This window comes from Bos taurus, chromosome 6 (assembly GCF_002263795.3).
Source record: "Bos taurus isolate L1 Dominette 01449 registration number 42190680 breed Hereford chromosome 6, ARS-UCD2.0, whole genome shotgun sequence".
NCBI lineage: Eukaryota > Metazoa > Chordata > Mammalia > Artiodactyla > Bovidae > Bos > Bos taurus.
In genome coordinates, this window is record NC_037333.1 from 58,205,729 (window position 1) to 58,218,543 (window position 12,815).

Sequence of the window (12,815 nt, forward strand, 5' to 3'; positions counted from 1 at the left end):
ACATCACCCTGATCTCTCTCAAATTTCCTGCCCCCGCCCCCACTTTTTTTTTTTTCAATCAGGATGCTGGTCATATTGAATTAGGGCCCACCCTAATGACTTTATCCATGGGTTTCCCTGGTGGCTCAGATGGTAAAGAATCTGCCTGCAATGCAGGAGACCCAGGTTCAATCCTTGGATTGAGAAGATCCCTTAGAGAAGGGAATGGGTACCCACTCGAGTATTCTTGCCTGGAGAGTTCCATGGACAGAGGAGCCTGGCAGGCTGCAGACCATAGGGTGGTAAAGAGTCAGACACGACTGAGCGAGTAGCACTATAACACATTAAACTGAACTACTTACATCTGCAGCAACCCTATTTCCAAATAACGGCATATTCTGAGATACTGAGGTTAGAACTCCAATATAATTCAACCCATAACACACACGTTAACCTAAAACTTTGCCACTCCACCATAAATAAATGGAGTCTAATACTTTTCCCTTTGAATCTCTGTGGAAGGATTTACCTGCTTGTAACCAATCAAATGCAGAGAAAATTACATCGTATGATAAGGCCAGAAAATATGAAGCAATTTCTACCTTGTTTTTTGGATCCCTAATGGTGGAGACTTGGGCCACTAAGTAACAACGACTTAAAGCCATCATGCTGTGAGGAAGCCCAAGCTAGCCCGAATAGAAAGACCACATAGAAAAACTCTGAGACTACAAGAAGAGAGAGAAATGCCCAGCTTGCCTGTAGCTGCTCTAGCCCACCCCTGTGTTAGCTCCAGTCACTGTCTAACTCCAGCAGTATGAAATGCTGCAAGCCAGAAATGCCCAGTTATGCCCATTCTGAATTCTTGACCCCCTCCCCAAAAAAGAGAGAGAGAGAGAAAGAAAGGAAGGAAAGAAGAAAGAAAAAAGTTAAATGATTGCTGTTGTTAGAGCCGCTCAGTTTGGGGGTGATTTCTACACAGCCATAGCAACTAGAATAACTTATCAATGTACTGCTTTACTTTTCAAAGAGGCAGAGAAGTAGAATCTGTGAGCTTCCAATTCTTAAAACACTTCATTGTTCTCTATCATGATGAAGGTATTTCCCCAAATTGCTTTCTGGTGAATTTGACCCAGAAGCCTGCAATAGTTACAGTATTACTTGAATGTGTGTGTATGTGCTTAGTCGCTCAGTCATATCTGATTCTTTGGGACCCCATGGACTGTAGCCCACCAGGCTCCTCTGTCCATGGCATTTCCCAGGCAAGAATACTGGAGTGGATTGCCATTTTCTTCTCCAGGGGATCTTCCCAACCCAAGGATCAAGTCACTGTCTCCTGTGTCTCCTGCATTGCAGGCAGATTCTTAGAAAAAAGACTTGCCTATTGTACTTTATCTGAAGTCAATGCCAAGAAATTTTGTTTCCATTTTGAAAGAATGGGGAAAATGCCAGTATGGGGGTGCCCAGCAAACAATCTCACTGAATAGGTATAAGCACTAAATTTGATGCTTGGGCTTGGGGCCACCAGTATATTTTATAGCTGTAAATTAATTATTTAATTTCTCAGTGATAATAAATGAAAGGTTTGGTTAGATATTATGGATAATACATAATTATTCTTTTATTTGTTTATTCATTCATTAAACAAGTATCTTTTAAGTGCCTCAGTTCAGACATTATACTAAGATGTAGAAATATCATAGTGAACAAAGACAGGATTCCTGCTCTTGAAGGTTCACTGGATAGTTAAACAAGTAAAAAGACAATTCATGTACAGTGGATGAATATTAGACAGAAGTAGGTACAAATGCATTGAGGATTCAGTGACTCCTTGGGGAATCCAAATATTTTATATGAGAACCTACAAGTTTACTTAGAAGTTTTTCATTACTTTTGAAGAGAGCATGCTAAATAACCCTTTAGCTATCACATGTACATGGATTATAGCTGCATTTTGATGTATTTTAAGAATGGATATTTTGTTTTTGATAAATCAAAGTAAACCAAGAACAAGTTACTGTCCCAAGCCTGTAAGTCATTCATCAAGCACAACACAGCTGAGTGTTTCAGGGCCACTGGACTTAAAATTGGAATATATTATTAATACTTTTTTTTCACAGAATAAGGTTATTTATCCTTGATAGATTTGGTCTCACTTTTCTTTCGCATTTACCTTTTGATGTTTGTTCCTGAAAAATAAAATCAGTGTTTCCTTTGGACTCACAAGCCAAACATGAGAAGCATGTCTTGAGTTCACTTGTGATATCTTGGCAAATCCTGGTGAAGTTTTGAAAGTTGGAGTGATTTAGAAAGATTCCCGTAATAGTCTGAGTTTCTTTTATTGGTTGCAGAAAAGTCACAAAAGAAGCATTTATAGAGAAGAATGAATAGCTGAAATTCTGTTGTAAATATACTTCCAGACATGATAGTTCCAACATGTTTCCTACAAAGAAAAACAAATTTTTGACTATGAAATTTTGAGGTTTTGGCATTCAGATAAATACCCAATATACTGCTCAGTTATCTTAGGCAGATCAGTACATTTGAGTTTATCAGCAGCAGGACTTGGTTTTCACATGAAACAATAATATCTACTGTGTTTAAATATTTCTTATTAAAAATCTGTCAACACTCCCTATTAATTTTCAGAGAAGTCTTTGCTGAGAAGTTCTTGGAAATCCTAACATTTTAACCATTTTCTCTTCTAGGAAAGTTTTAATGGACAAACCTTATTTTCCTCTGAATCCATCTGTTTCAAAATAGAGTCTCACAGGAATTGCATGGAGTTGAACAGGGAATGGAAAACCTGAACAGAATCTCTATACTCGTTTCTGAAGGCTGCTGTAACAAATTAGTACAATCTTGCTGGCTTAAAACAAGAGAAATTTATTCTTTTACAGTTCTGAAGGTGAAAAGTTCAATGACAGTATACTGGTCTAAAATTCAGATGTCCCCAGGACCACACTCCCTCTGAAGACCCTAAGAAAGAATCTGTTCCTTGCACCTCTTCCAATTTGGGGAGACTGCTGGCATTCCTTTGCTTGTGGCCACAACACTCATCTCTGCTTTCATGGTCACAGAGCCTTCTTCTCTATACCTTCATCTTCTGCCCCTCTATCTATATCAAATCTCCCTCTGCCTCTCTCTCATACAGAAACGTGTGGTTGGATTTAGATCCCACCTGGGTATGGCAGGATAATCTCCCATCTCAAGATCCTAAAATTAACCACATCTATAGAGACCCTTTTTATTTATAAGGCAACTTTTACAGGTTCCCAGGAATTGACACCTGATATCTTTGGGCAACCATTATTCAACCTACTTGAATCTCCAAAGATGAAATTTAATAGATGATATCATAATTTTTATATTTTGTTTGCAGACAAGTGTCAGATATAGAATTAATGGCCTAATAGAAAGAAGACTGATTTTAAAGCAAACAACTAATCTCAAAAATATACAAGCAACTCCTGCAGCTCAATTCCAGAAAAATAAACGACCCAATCAAAAAATGGGCCAAAGAACTAAATAGACATTTCTCCAAAGAAGACATACAGATGGCTAACAAACACATGAAAAGATGCTCAACATCACTCATTATCAGAGAAATGCAAATCAAAACCACAATGAGGTACCATTTCACGCCAGTCAGAATGGCTGCGATCCAAAAGTCTACAAGCAATAAATGCTGGAGAGGGTGTGGAGAAAAGGGAACCAACCCTCTTACACTGTTGGTGGGAATGCAAACTAGTACAGCCACTATGGAGGACAGTGTGGAGATTCCTTAAAATACTGGAAATAGAACTGCCTTATGATCCAGCAATCCCACTGCTGGGCATACACACCGAGGAAACCAGAATTGAAAGAGACACATGTACCCCAATGTTCATCGCAGCACTGTTTATAATAGCCAGGACATGGAAGCAACCTAGATGTCCATCAGCAGATGAATGGATAAGAAAGCTGTGGTACATATACACAATGGAGTATTACTCAGCCATTAAAAAGAATACATTTGAATCAGTTCTAATGAGATGGATGAAACTGGAGCCTATTATACAGAGTGAAGTAAGCCAGAAAGAAAAACACCAATACAGTATACTAAAGCATATATATGGAATTTAGAAAGATGGTAACGATAACCCTATATGTGAGACAGCAAAAGAGACACAGATGTATACAACAGTCTTTTGGACTCTGTGGGAGAGGGCGAGGGTGGGATGATTTGGGAGAATGGCATTGAAACATGTATAATATCATATAGGAAATGAAGCACCAGTCTAGGTTCGATGCAGGATACAGGATGCTTGGGGCTGGTGCACTGGGATGACCCAGAGGGATGGTACGGGGAGGGAGGTGGGAGGGGGGTTCAGGATGGGGAACACATGTACACCCGTGGTGGATTCATGTTGATGTATGGCAAAAACAATACAGTATTGTAAAGTAATTAGCCTCCAATTAAAATAAATTTAAATTAAAAAAATAAAGCAAAAGCAAAAGACTCTAGTGCTATATCTGTTATTAACTGAGATGCTTGAACAATTCACTTCATCTCCACAAGTCTCATTTTCTTATTAGCAAAATAGAGATAATAACCAGATCCTGCTAATCTTGTGGGGTTATAATAGCATCAAATGATGCAGTATATATGAAAACAAGTGTGTATTATTAAAATACAAGCCCATATCCCAAAGTAAAAATTAAAAATTCATCCTTTATTTATGATGGATTAAGATTTAATCCACACAAGTAATTGAAGCTCACCATGTAAAAACTGGGAATCCCTACGTAGCAGTAATGGTGAACCAAGGAATAGGTAACCTCTCTTTCAGATATTCTCAGTTTGACAGCTATTTACTAGGATGAGAAAATATTAATAACTGACATGCTCAATTCCATCTTTATGTGTCTTTCTTTACCATTTTTCACAATCATTTGGGGCAAAATACATTTAAAAAATTTTCTAAATAATATGGAGCACAATGAAAGACTTGCTTCATTTTTAAGAGTGATTACTCCTAGTCATACATCCTGATTCAAACTTAAAAGAAAATGAAACTATTGATTGATATTAAGGCACATTTTCTTACTCGTGGAATTTGTACTTTGATCGTAATTTCATAATTGTTTCATTACTGATGATTATATTTTGATGATTTAATAAATTAAAGGTTCATTTACCAGCCCTCTGTGTTTGAAATTGTTTCTGTAATATTTCACAGGTAATTTACAGCTATAAACACATTTCATACTTGAGTTGCTATAAAAGTTTTGGGAGGCATAGATTGTATTTTACTCAAATATGCAGTTTTGTTATGTTTCAATATATTTCTAAACAAAGCTGTAATCAAATTAATAACTAATTTTAAAAAAACTGTCTTCAATAACTGTTTCAGTAAGATGATAGGAATTCACTATCTGATGCAAATCTGTAGTTTATGGCTTTTCTGTATTACTAAAACACATGAAAAACATATTTCTTGCCCTCTTTCCATTTTCCTCACTGATATTTTTCATCTTATGAAATTTTCAACTTCTTGAACTTGATATTCTTATATTATAACCTAGAAGGGAGATAGAGAAATTTTTACTGTCAATATTGCAGTCTTCTTATCCAATAAATGACAAACTGGGCTTTCTAGAATTGATGGTATACCCTTTATATTTGGCTGTGAGGTCATTTTATGATGGGTTCCTAATCTTAGTTTTAAATAATTCAATTAGGAAAGAAGTAAATATAGGACATATCCTTCCCTAGTATAATTTTAAGAAATAAATGAATTCTACTCAGTCATATTTTGTTATTGTGGGTCATAATCTCATCTTCATAAACAAGGATTTATGAATTTAACTACTGCTATTAATATTGCTGAGAGTCAGACATCTAAATTCTCACTTCCAGAGATAGAAAAATGCATACCAGAATTACTCTAGTACTAAGACTGCAATCCCTCAAGGTAACGATATAGAATACTAAGTAGAATTAGGAAAATAAGTTACAGTATAAGACAAAGGCCAAGTCAATTATTTTTTCTTTTTAAAGAAAAGCAACGAAAACATGAACTATCTTTATTTTCTTTTTGAACTTTTATTATAAATATTTATCATATATAAGTATATATTAATATAAAATATATTACTCCAGTTAAAGAATACTAAAAATAAATGAACACCATGTATCTATTACACAGATTAAGAAGCAAAATATTAGCAACATCTCTGAAGTACCCTATCCCACCCCTACACACTCCTTGTTTTCCAAAGTTTAAAGACCATCATTAAAATGTGTTTATCACTCCTTTGCTTCATCTTAGAGTCTTCCCAAAATGTATATATTCCTAAATAACATTGTTTCATTGGCAAATTATATACATATATAGGGATTGCTGCTGCTGCTAAGTCGCTTCAGTCATGTCCGACTCTGTGCGACCCCATAGACCGCAGCCCACCAGGCTCCCCCGTCCCTGGGATTCTCCAGGCAAGAACACTGGAGTGGGTTGCCATTTCCTTCTCCAATGCATGAAAGTGAAAAGTGAAAGGGAAGTCGCTCAGTCATGTCCGACTCTTAGTGACCCCATGGACTGCAGCCCACCAGGCTCCTCCATTCATGGGATTTTCCAGGCAAGAGTACTGGATTGGGGTGCCATTGCCTTCTCCATATATAGGGACTATACTGTAGGTATTCATCTATGACTCGCTTGTTTTGCTTAATGTGTTCTAGTAGTGTTGCTGCATATTGCTGTACTAATTATTTGTGGTATCTTTGAAAGAATATACTACAATTTATGTATATATTCTTCTGACTGAGCATTTGAGGTGTTTCTATTTTTGCTGTTCTGACTGAGCATTTGAGGTGTTTCTATTTTTGCTGTTCTGGATAATACTGCTTTGAACCATAACTCTCATGTGTTATTGGTAGGAATGTAAAATAGTACAATCACTTTGGAAGATATTTTTATGTTCTTTAAGTTAACCATACACTTAGCATGTGACCCAATAATTCTACTCCTAGGAATCTACAAGAGAGAAATAAAAACATATGTCCACACAAACGCCTGTATACGAAGCTTCATGGCACTTGTAAAATTTATAATGGCCAAGGACTGAAAACAATGCAAACAACCAACAACTAGTGAATATATAAATAATTCCTGACATATCCACATAATGAAATACTACACAGCAACAAAAAGGAAGAATGTGCTGATACAAACAACAACATGGAAGAATGTGCTGATACAAACAACAACATGGAAGAATCTCAAATGCTTTATGCCAAGGGAAAGCAGCCAGACTCAATTCACTACATACTAATATGATTCCATTTTATGTGAAATTCTAGAAAATGGAAAACAGTATTGATGGTGGGAGAAGGGTTCTCTTACAAAGGAGAATGAGGGACATCTTGGAGATGCTGGTAAGGTTTATATCTTGATTGTGGTGGTGGTTACACTGCTGTAAAAATTTGTCAAACCTCAACTTTACACTTAAAAGTGGCACATTTTATCATATGTAAATTATATCTCAATTAAGTTTATTTTTAACTAACACTACTATGAATATTCATGAACATATCTCCTAGTACGCAGTTACAGAAGTTTCTCTAGCATACACACTGAATGAATTGCCAGGTATTCAGTATGCTCATCTTGGATTTCACTAGAAAATGCCAAATCATTATACCAAGAAGTTGTACCAATTTGTCTTCCCACATGCAGTGTAGAAAGGTTCTCATTGACACGTATCTTGGCCAAAGCTTTTCAAGTTTTGACAATTTGGTGAATGTTAAATGGAATCTTATCATGGTTTAAAAGTTCCTACTTTTTCTATTTTTCTAGTAGATTATCATTTTCTTATTAATGTTTAGGGGTTTTTAAACTTTCCTCTTTGCAATTTTAAGAAGTTATTTGCATTTTTATCAAGATATCTTCTCATCATTTGTACCTTGTTTATTCGTTTTCTTTATGGTCTTTTAGTTAAAGGAAGCTCTTAATTTGAGTATTTTAAAATGATCATTTTCTTTACAAATTGTGCTTTGCATCTTGTTTAAGAAATCTTTCTCTTTTAAAAAGATTTTCATCCACATTTTCATCTAAAAGTTTTGAAGTTCTGCCTTTTATGTGTAAGTTCTTAATCTATCTGGAATTAAGACAGTATGGAGTAAGAAACCAAGTTAATTTTTTCCACATGTGATAATCAATTGTACTAGCAATTATTAAATAGTCTATCTTTTCCCCACTATCTGTAATGACATCTCTGCTGCTGCTAAGTCACTTCAGTCCTGTCCGACTCTGTGTGACCCCATAGACGGCAGCCCACCAGGCTTCCCCGTCCCTGGGATTCTCCAGGCAAGAACACTGGAGTGGGTTGCCATTTCCTTCTCCAACTCATGAAAGTGAAAAGTGAAAGTGAAGTCTGCACAGTCATGTCCGACTCTTTGCGACCCCATGGAATGCAGCCCACCAGGCTCCTCCATCCATGGGATTTTCCAGGCAAGAGTACTGGAGTGGGGTGCCATTGCCTTCTCTGAATGACATCTCTATAATCCATCAAATATCCACGTATGTATGTATGACTGTATTTCCGGGTTCCAAATTTTGTTCTTTTCTTGGCAAAGACATCTGACAGACTTAATTACTTTTGCTTTATAAAGCTTTTATGTGTGCTTAGTCCCTTCAGTTGTGTCCAACTCTTTGCGACCCCATGGACCCACCAGGCTCCTCTGTCCACGGGGATTCTCCAGGCAAGAATACTGGGAGTGGGTTGCCATTCCCTTCTCCAGGGGATCTTCCTGACCCAGGGATGGAATCCAGGTCTCCCACATTGCAGGTGGATTCTTTACCATCTGAGCCCCCAGGGAAGTCTTTATTTCTCATAGGAAAAATCCCCTAACCTTGTTCATTTTCTTTGGGAATGTCTTAGTGATTCTTGATCCTTTGTTCTTTCCAATAAATTTTTAGAATCAGCTTATTAAGTTTGGTGAAAAACCCAGTTGTGATTCTGACTTGAATCTCAAAATCAATTGGAGAAGAAAGATATGATACTGAGTTACTCCTATCACTCTTTTCTTCCTTTCTTACTTTCTACTTTTATAGGTCTTCTTTGATATCTTCTAATAAAGTTTCCAAATTTTCACCATCAAGGTCCCATATGTCTTTTGCTAAATTTCCCCCAGGTACCTTAATTTTTGTTGCTATTGCCAACAGTATTTTTTAAGAAATATGTTTTCTGTTTGTTAGCGGTAGATGGATATACAATTGACTCTTGAATATAAATTTTATTTCTTATCACTTTGTAAACTTCCTTATTAATTTTAATTTTTCCTAGAAATCTTTTGAGTTTTCTATATAGATACGCTTTGTGCTTGCGCTCAGTTGCTAAGTCGTGTCTGTCTCTTTGTGACCCCATTGACTAGCCCCCCAGGCTTCTCTGTCCATGGGATTCTCCAGGCAAGAATACTGGAGTGGGTTGCCATTTCCTTCTCCAGGGGATCTTCCTGACTCAGGGATTGAACCTTGTCTCCTGCATTGGTAGGTGGATTCTTTACCACTGAGCCACTAGTGAAGACCATAAATATGTTAATTTACTGCAAATAATTACAACTTTATTCCTTGCTTTTCACTCCTTACACATTTTATTTCTTTTGCTTGTCTTACTGCACTGACTAGGACCTCCAGTACCATAATGAATAGAAGTGTTGAGAGTGGACATCCTTGTTTGCTCCTGATCTTAAGAAGAATACTTATGATGTTCATTACCGAGACTGATATATAATCATTTTTAGATATCCCATTTCACTTTAAGGAGGTTCTTTTCTATTCCTAGTTTGCTGAGTTTTTAATTATAAAGACTGATGAATATATTAATTGAGTGCTCTTTCAACAAGTATTGAGATGATTATATAGGCTTTCTTCTTTAATCAGTTAATATAGTGCATTACATTATTAGATTTTCTAATGCTAACTCAATCTTGCATTCCAGGAATAAATCTAATTTGATCATTTTTATACATTGCTGCAATCAGATTCTTAATGTTTTGTTTAAAGGTTTTTAATCTATATTTAAAAATGGGATTGGCTGTAAAGTTTCCTTTTTTGTACTGTCTTTGTTAGGTTTGAATACTAAGATACACTAGCCTTAAAAAATAAATTGGAGGGGCTTCCCTGGTGGCTCAGTGGTAAAGAATCCATCTACCAATGCAGAAGACACAGGTTTAATCCCTGATTCAGGATGATCCCACATGCCTTGGAGCAACTAAGTCAGTGCACCACACTATTAAGCCTGTGCTCTGGAGCCAGGGAGCCGCAACTACCAAACCCACATGCTACAACCAGAGAAGCCTGAGTGCCCTAGAGCCCATGCTCCACAATGAGAAAGCAGCCTCAGTGAGAAGCCTGCGCACCACAAATAGAGAGTAGCCCCTGCTCGCCACAACTAGAAAGTCCAAGCAACAAAAGACCCAGCCCAGACAATAAATAAATAAACGTATAAAAAAAAATAAACTGGAGAGCTTCCCTGGTGGCTCAGGGGCAAAGAATCCACCTACCAATGCAGGAGACATGGGTTCCATCCCTTGTCCAGGAGGATCCCACATGCCACGGAACAACTAAGCCCATGTGCCACAACTACTGAGCCTGTGCTCTAGAGCCTGGGAATGCCAACTACTGAAGCCCACCTGCGCTAGAGACTGTGCTCCACGACAAGAGACGCCACCACAATGATCAGCCCGCACACTGCAACCGGAGAGTAGCCCCCACTCGCTGCAACTAGAGAAAGCCTGCAGGCAGCAACAATGTCCCAGCACAGCCATAAATAAATACATTTTTTAAAATTTTTAATAAATTGGAAAATGTTTCCCTTTTAGTATTTTTTCAAATGGTTTATAACAAATTATATTTATCTATTCAATTCATTTCTTGAAAGTTTGGCAGAACTTACGTATAAAAACATCTGAACCAAGTGATTTTTCAGGGAAAATTAAACCATTGGTCAATTTTCTTAATTATTCTACAATTCTTGGATTTTCCATTCTTCCCAAGTGAGTTCTGATAAGTTATATTTTTCTAGAAATGTGTCTTTATGTTTTAAATTTATTGACTTACAGCTATTCTTAATAATCTCATTATAGTTTTAATTTCTATGTTTCTTTTTCATTACTAAGTTAGTTATTGTTCCTTCTCTTTTTTTATTATTCAGTTTTAGCAGGCAGAATAATGGCCTCCCTAAGATATCCACATCCTTATTCCCAGAACCTGTGAATATGTTACATGACATGGCAAAGAAGAATTGAGTCGAAAGATGGAATTCAAGTTGCTAATGAACTGTTCTTAAAATAGAGAAATTATCCTGGATTATCTTGGTAAGCATAATGTAATCATACATGTGATTCAGATGCGAGAAAAACTCAACAGGCCATCACTGGCTTTGAAGGTGGGAAGAAGCCACAAGCCAAGGAAAGCAGGCAGCTTTTAGGAGGTGGAAAAGACAAGAAAACAAAGGTATTCTTTCCTAGAGCCTCTGAGAAGAATGTAGCCCTACTAACACTTTTATTTTAGCCCAGTGAGACCTCTGCTGGATTTCTACTTACAGAACTCTAGATAATATATTTGTGCTGTTTGATGCTACCGTTTGTGGTCATTTGTACAGCAGCCATAAGAAACTGAAACATCAATCATTCCAGAGGTGTTTCCATTTAATTAGAATTTCTAAAGAACCAACTTTTGACTTTATTGATCCTTTCTTTCATATCGTTTAATTTCATTGACTTTTGCTCTTGTCTTAATTATTTCCTGCCTTCTACTTACCTTGGGTTTATCTCACTTTTCTTATACCAAAGAATTTAAAACTATAAACTTTCTTCTAAATACCTGCCATTTTTATCATATCCCGCACTATGGAATTTTCCACTGGGGGGAAAATAGCAGAAAAATGATTCAAGGTAAAGAGATGGATATCTTTTAAGTAAAAGATTCTGTGAAATAAATTTCAGAGGCTGTGCAGCCCAGAAGTTCAAGGTTTGTAGTGAAATTTTATGTTTCAAAAATGTAAGATGAAGGGGTCCCCTGATGGTGGTTAGGACTCTGTGCTTCCACTGTAGGTGGTTCAGCTTTTATCCCTGGTCAGGAAGCTAAGATCCCGTAAGCTGTGTGAAAGTGAAAGTGAAAGTCGCTCAGTCATGTCCGACTCTTTGCAACCCCATGGACTATACAGTCCCTGGAATTCTCCAGGCCAAAATACTGGAGTGGGTAGCCTTTCCCTTCTCCAGGGGATCTTCTCAACCCAAGGATCGAACCCAGGTCTCCTGCATTGCAGGCAGATTCTTTACCGCTGTGTACTGTGGCCCCCCAAAAAGTAAGATGAGGGTAATCATGCCTGGCCTACCTAAATCAAGAGATGGTTGTGAGGGCCTGATGAGAAATGCTTCCTTTCAGAAAGCATTTTATTTTTATTTTCTTTATAATATTTTTTATTTCCTTTATAATATGACTCAGAAATTTCACTTAGTCACAAATACTCATTGAATGCCTTCTAATGTGGCAGATACAAGATATTCAGAGAGAACATTTATCTACAAAGGCAAATGAATGAGACAAGTAGTTAGAAAGCTTCCCAAGCAAGGGTTGTTGGTATTGTAACCTAGCCTATGAGAGAATAAAGCCAGTTCTGCCCAAGCAGTGAAAAGCATTATTTTTTTTTTGCCATTATATACGTCTAAGATACATATATATATGAATCCGTGTTCATTAGTAGCTATTTAAAAACTATAATGATTCAGAAAATTCAGCAAGAAATAAAATCTTACAACAAAGTAAATTTATCCATCTAGATTTATTCTTTCT

At 36.8% G+C, this 12,815-nt stretch overlaps 1 protein-coding gene across 18 annotated transcripts in view; it reads right to left on the reverse strand.

The window, feature by feature from the left end:
- The window catches only part of TMEM156 (transmembrane protein 156), a 66,342-nt gene that overhangs the window by 48,178 nt on the left and 5,349 nt on the right, over nucleotides 1–12,815 (reverse strand). For all 18 annotated transcript variants that reach the window (XR_009494794.1, XR_009494790.1, XR_009494792.1 and 15 more), the window contains 1 exon segment: nucleotides 2,150–2,419. Coding sequence is in view for 7 of the 18 variants with exons in the window: in NM_001083469.1 (NP_001076938.1) it covers nucleotides 2,150–2,419 (270 nt within the window). In the remaining 11 variants the exon portion in view is untranslated.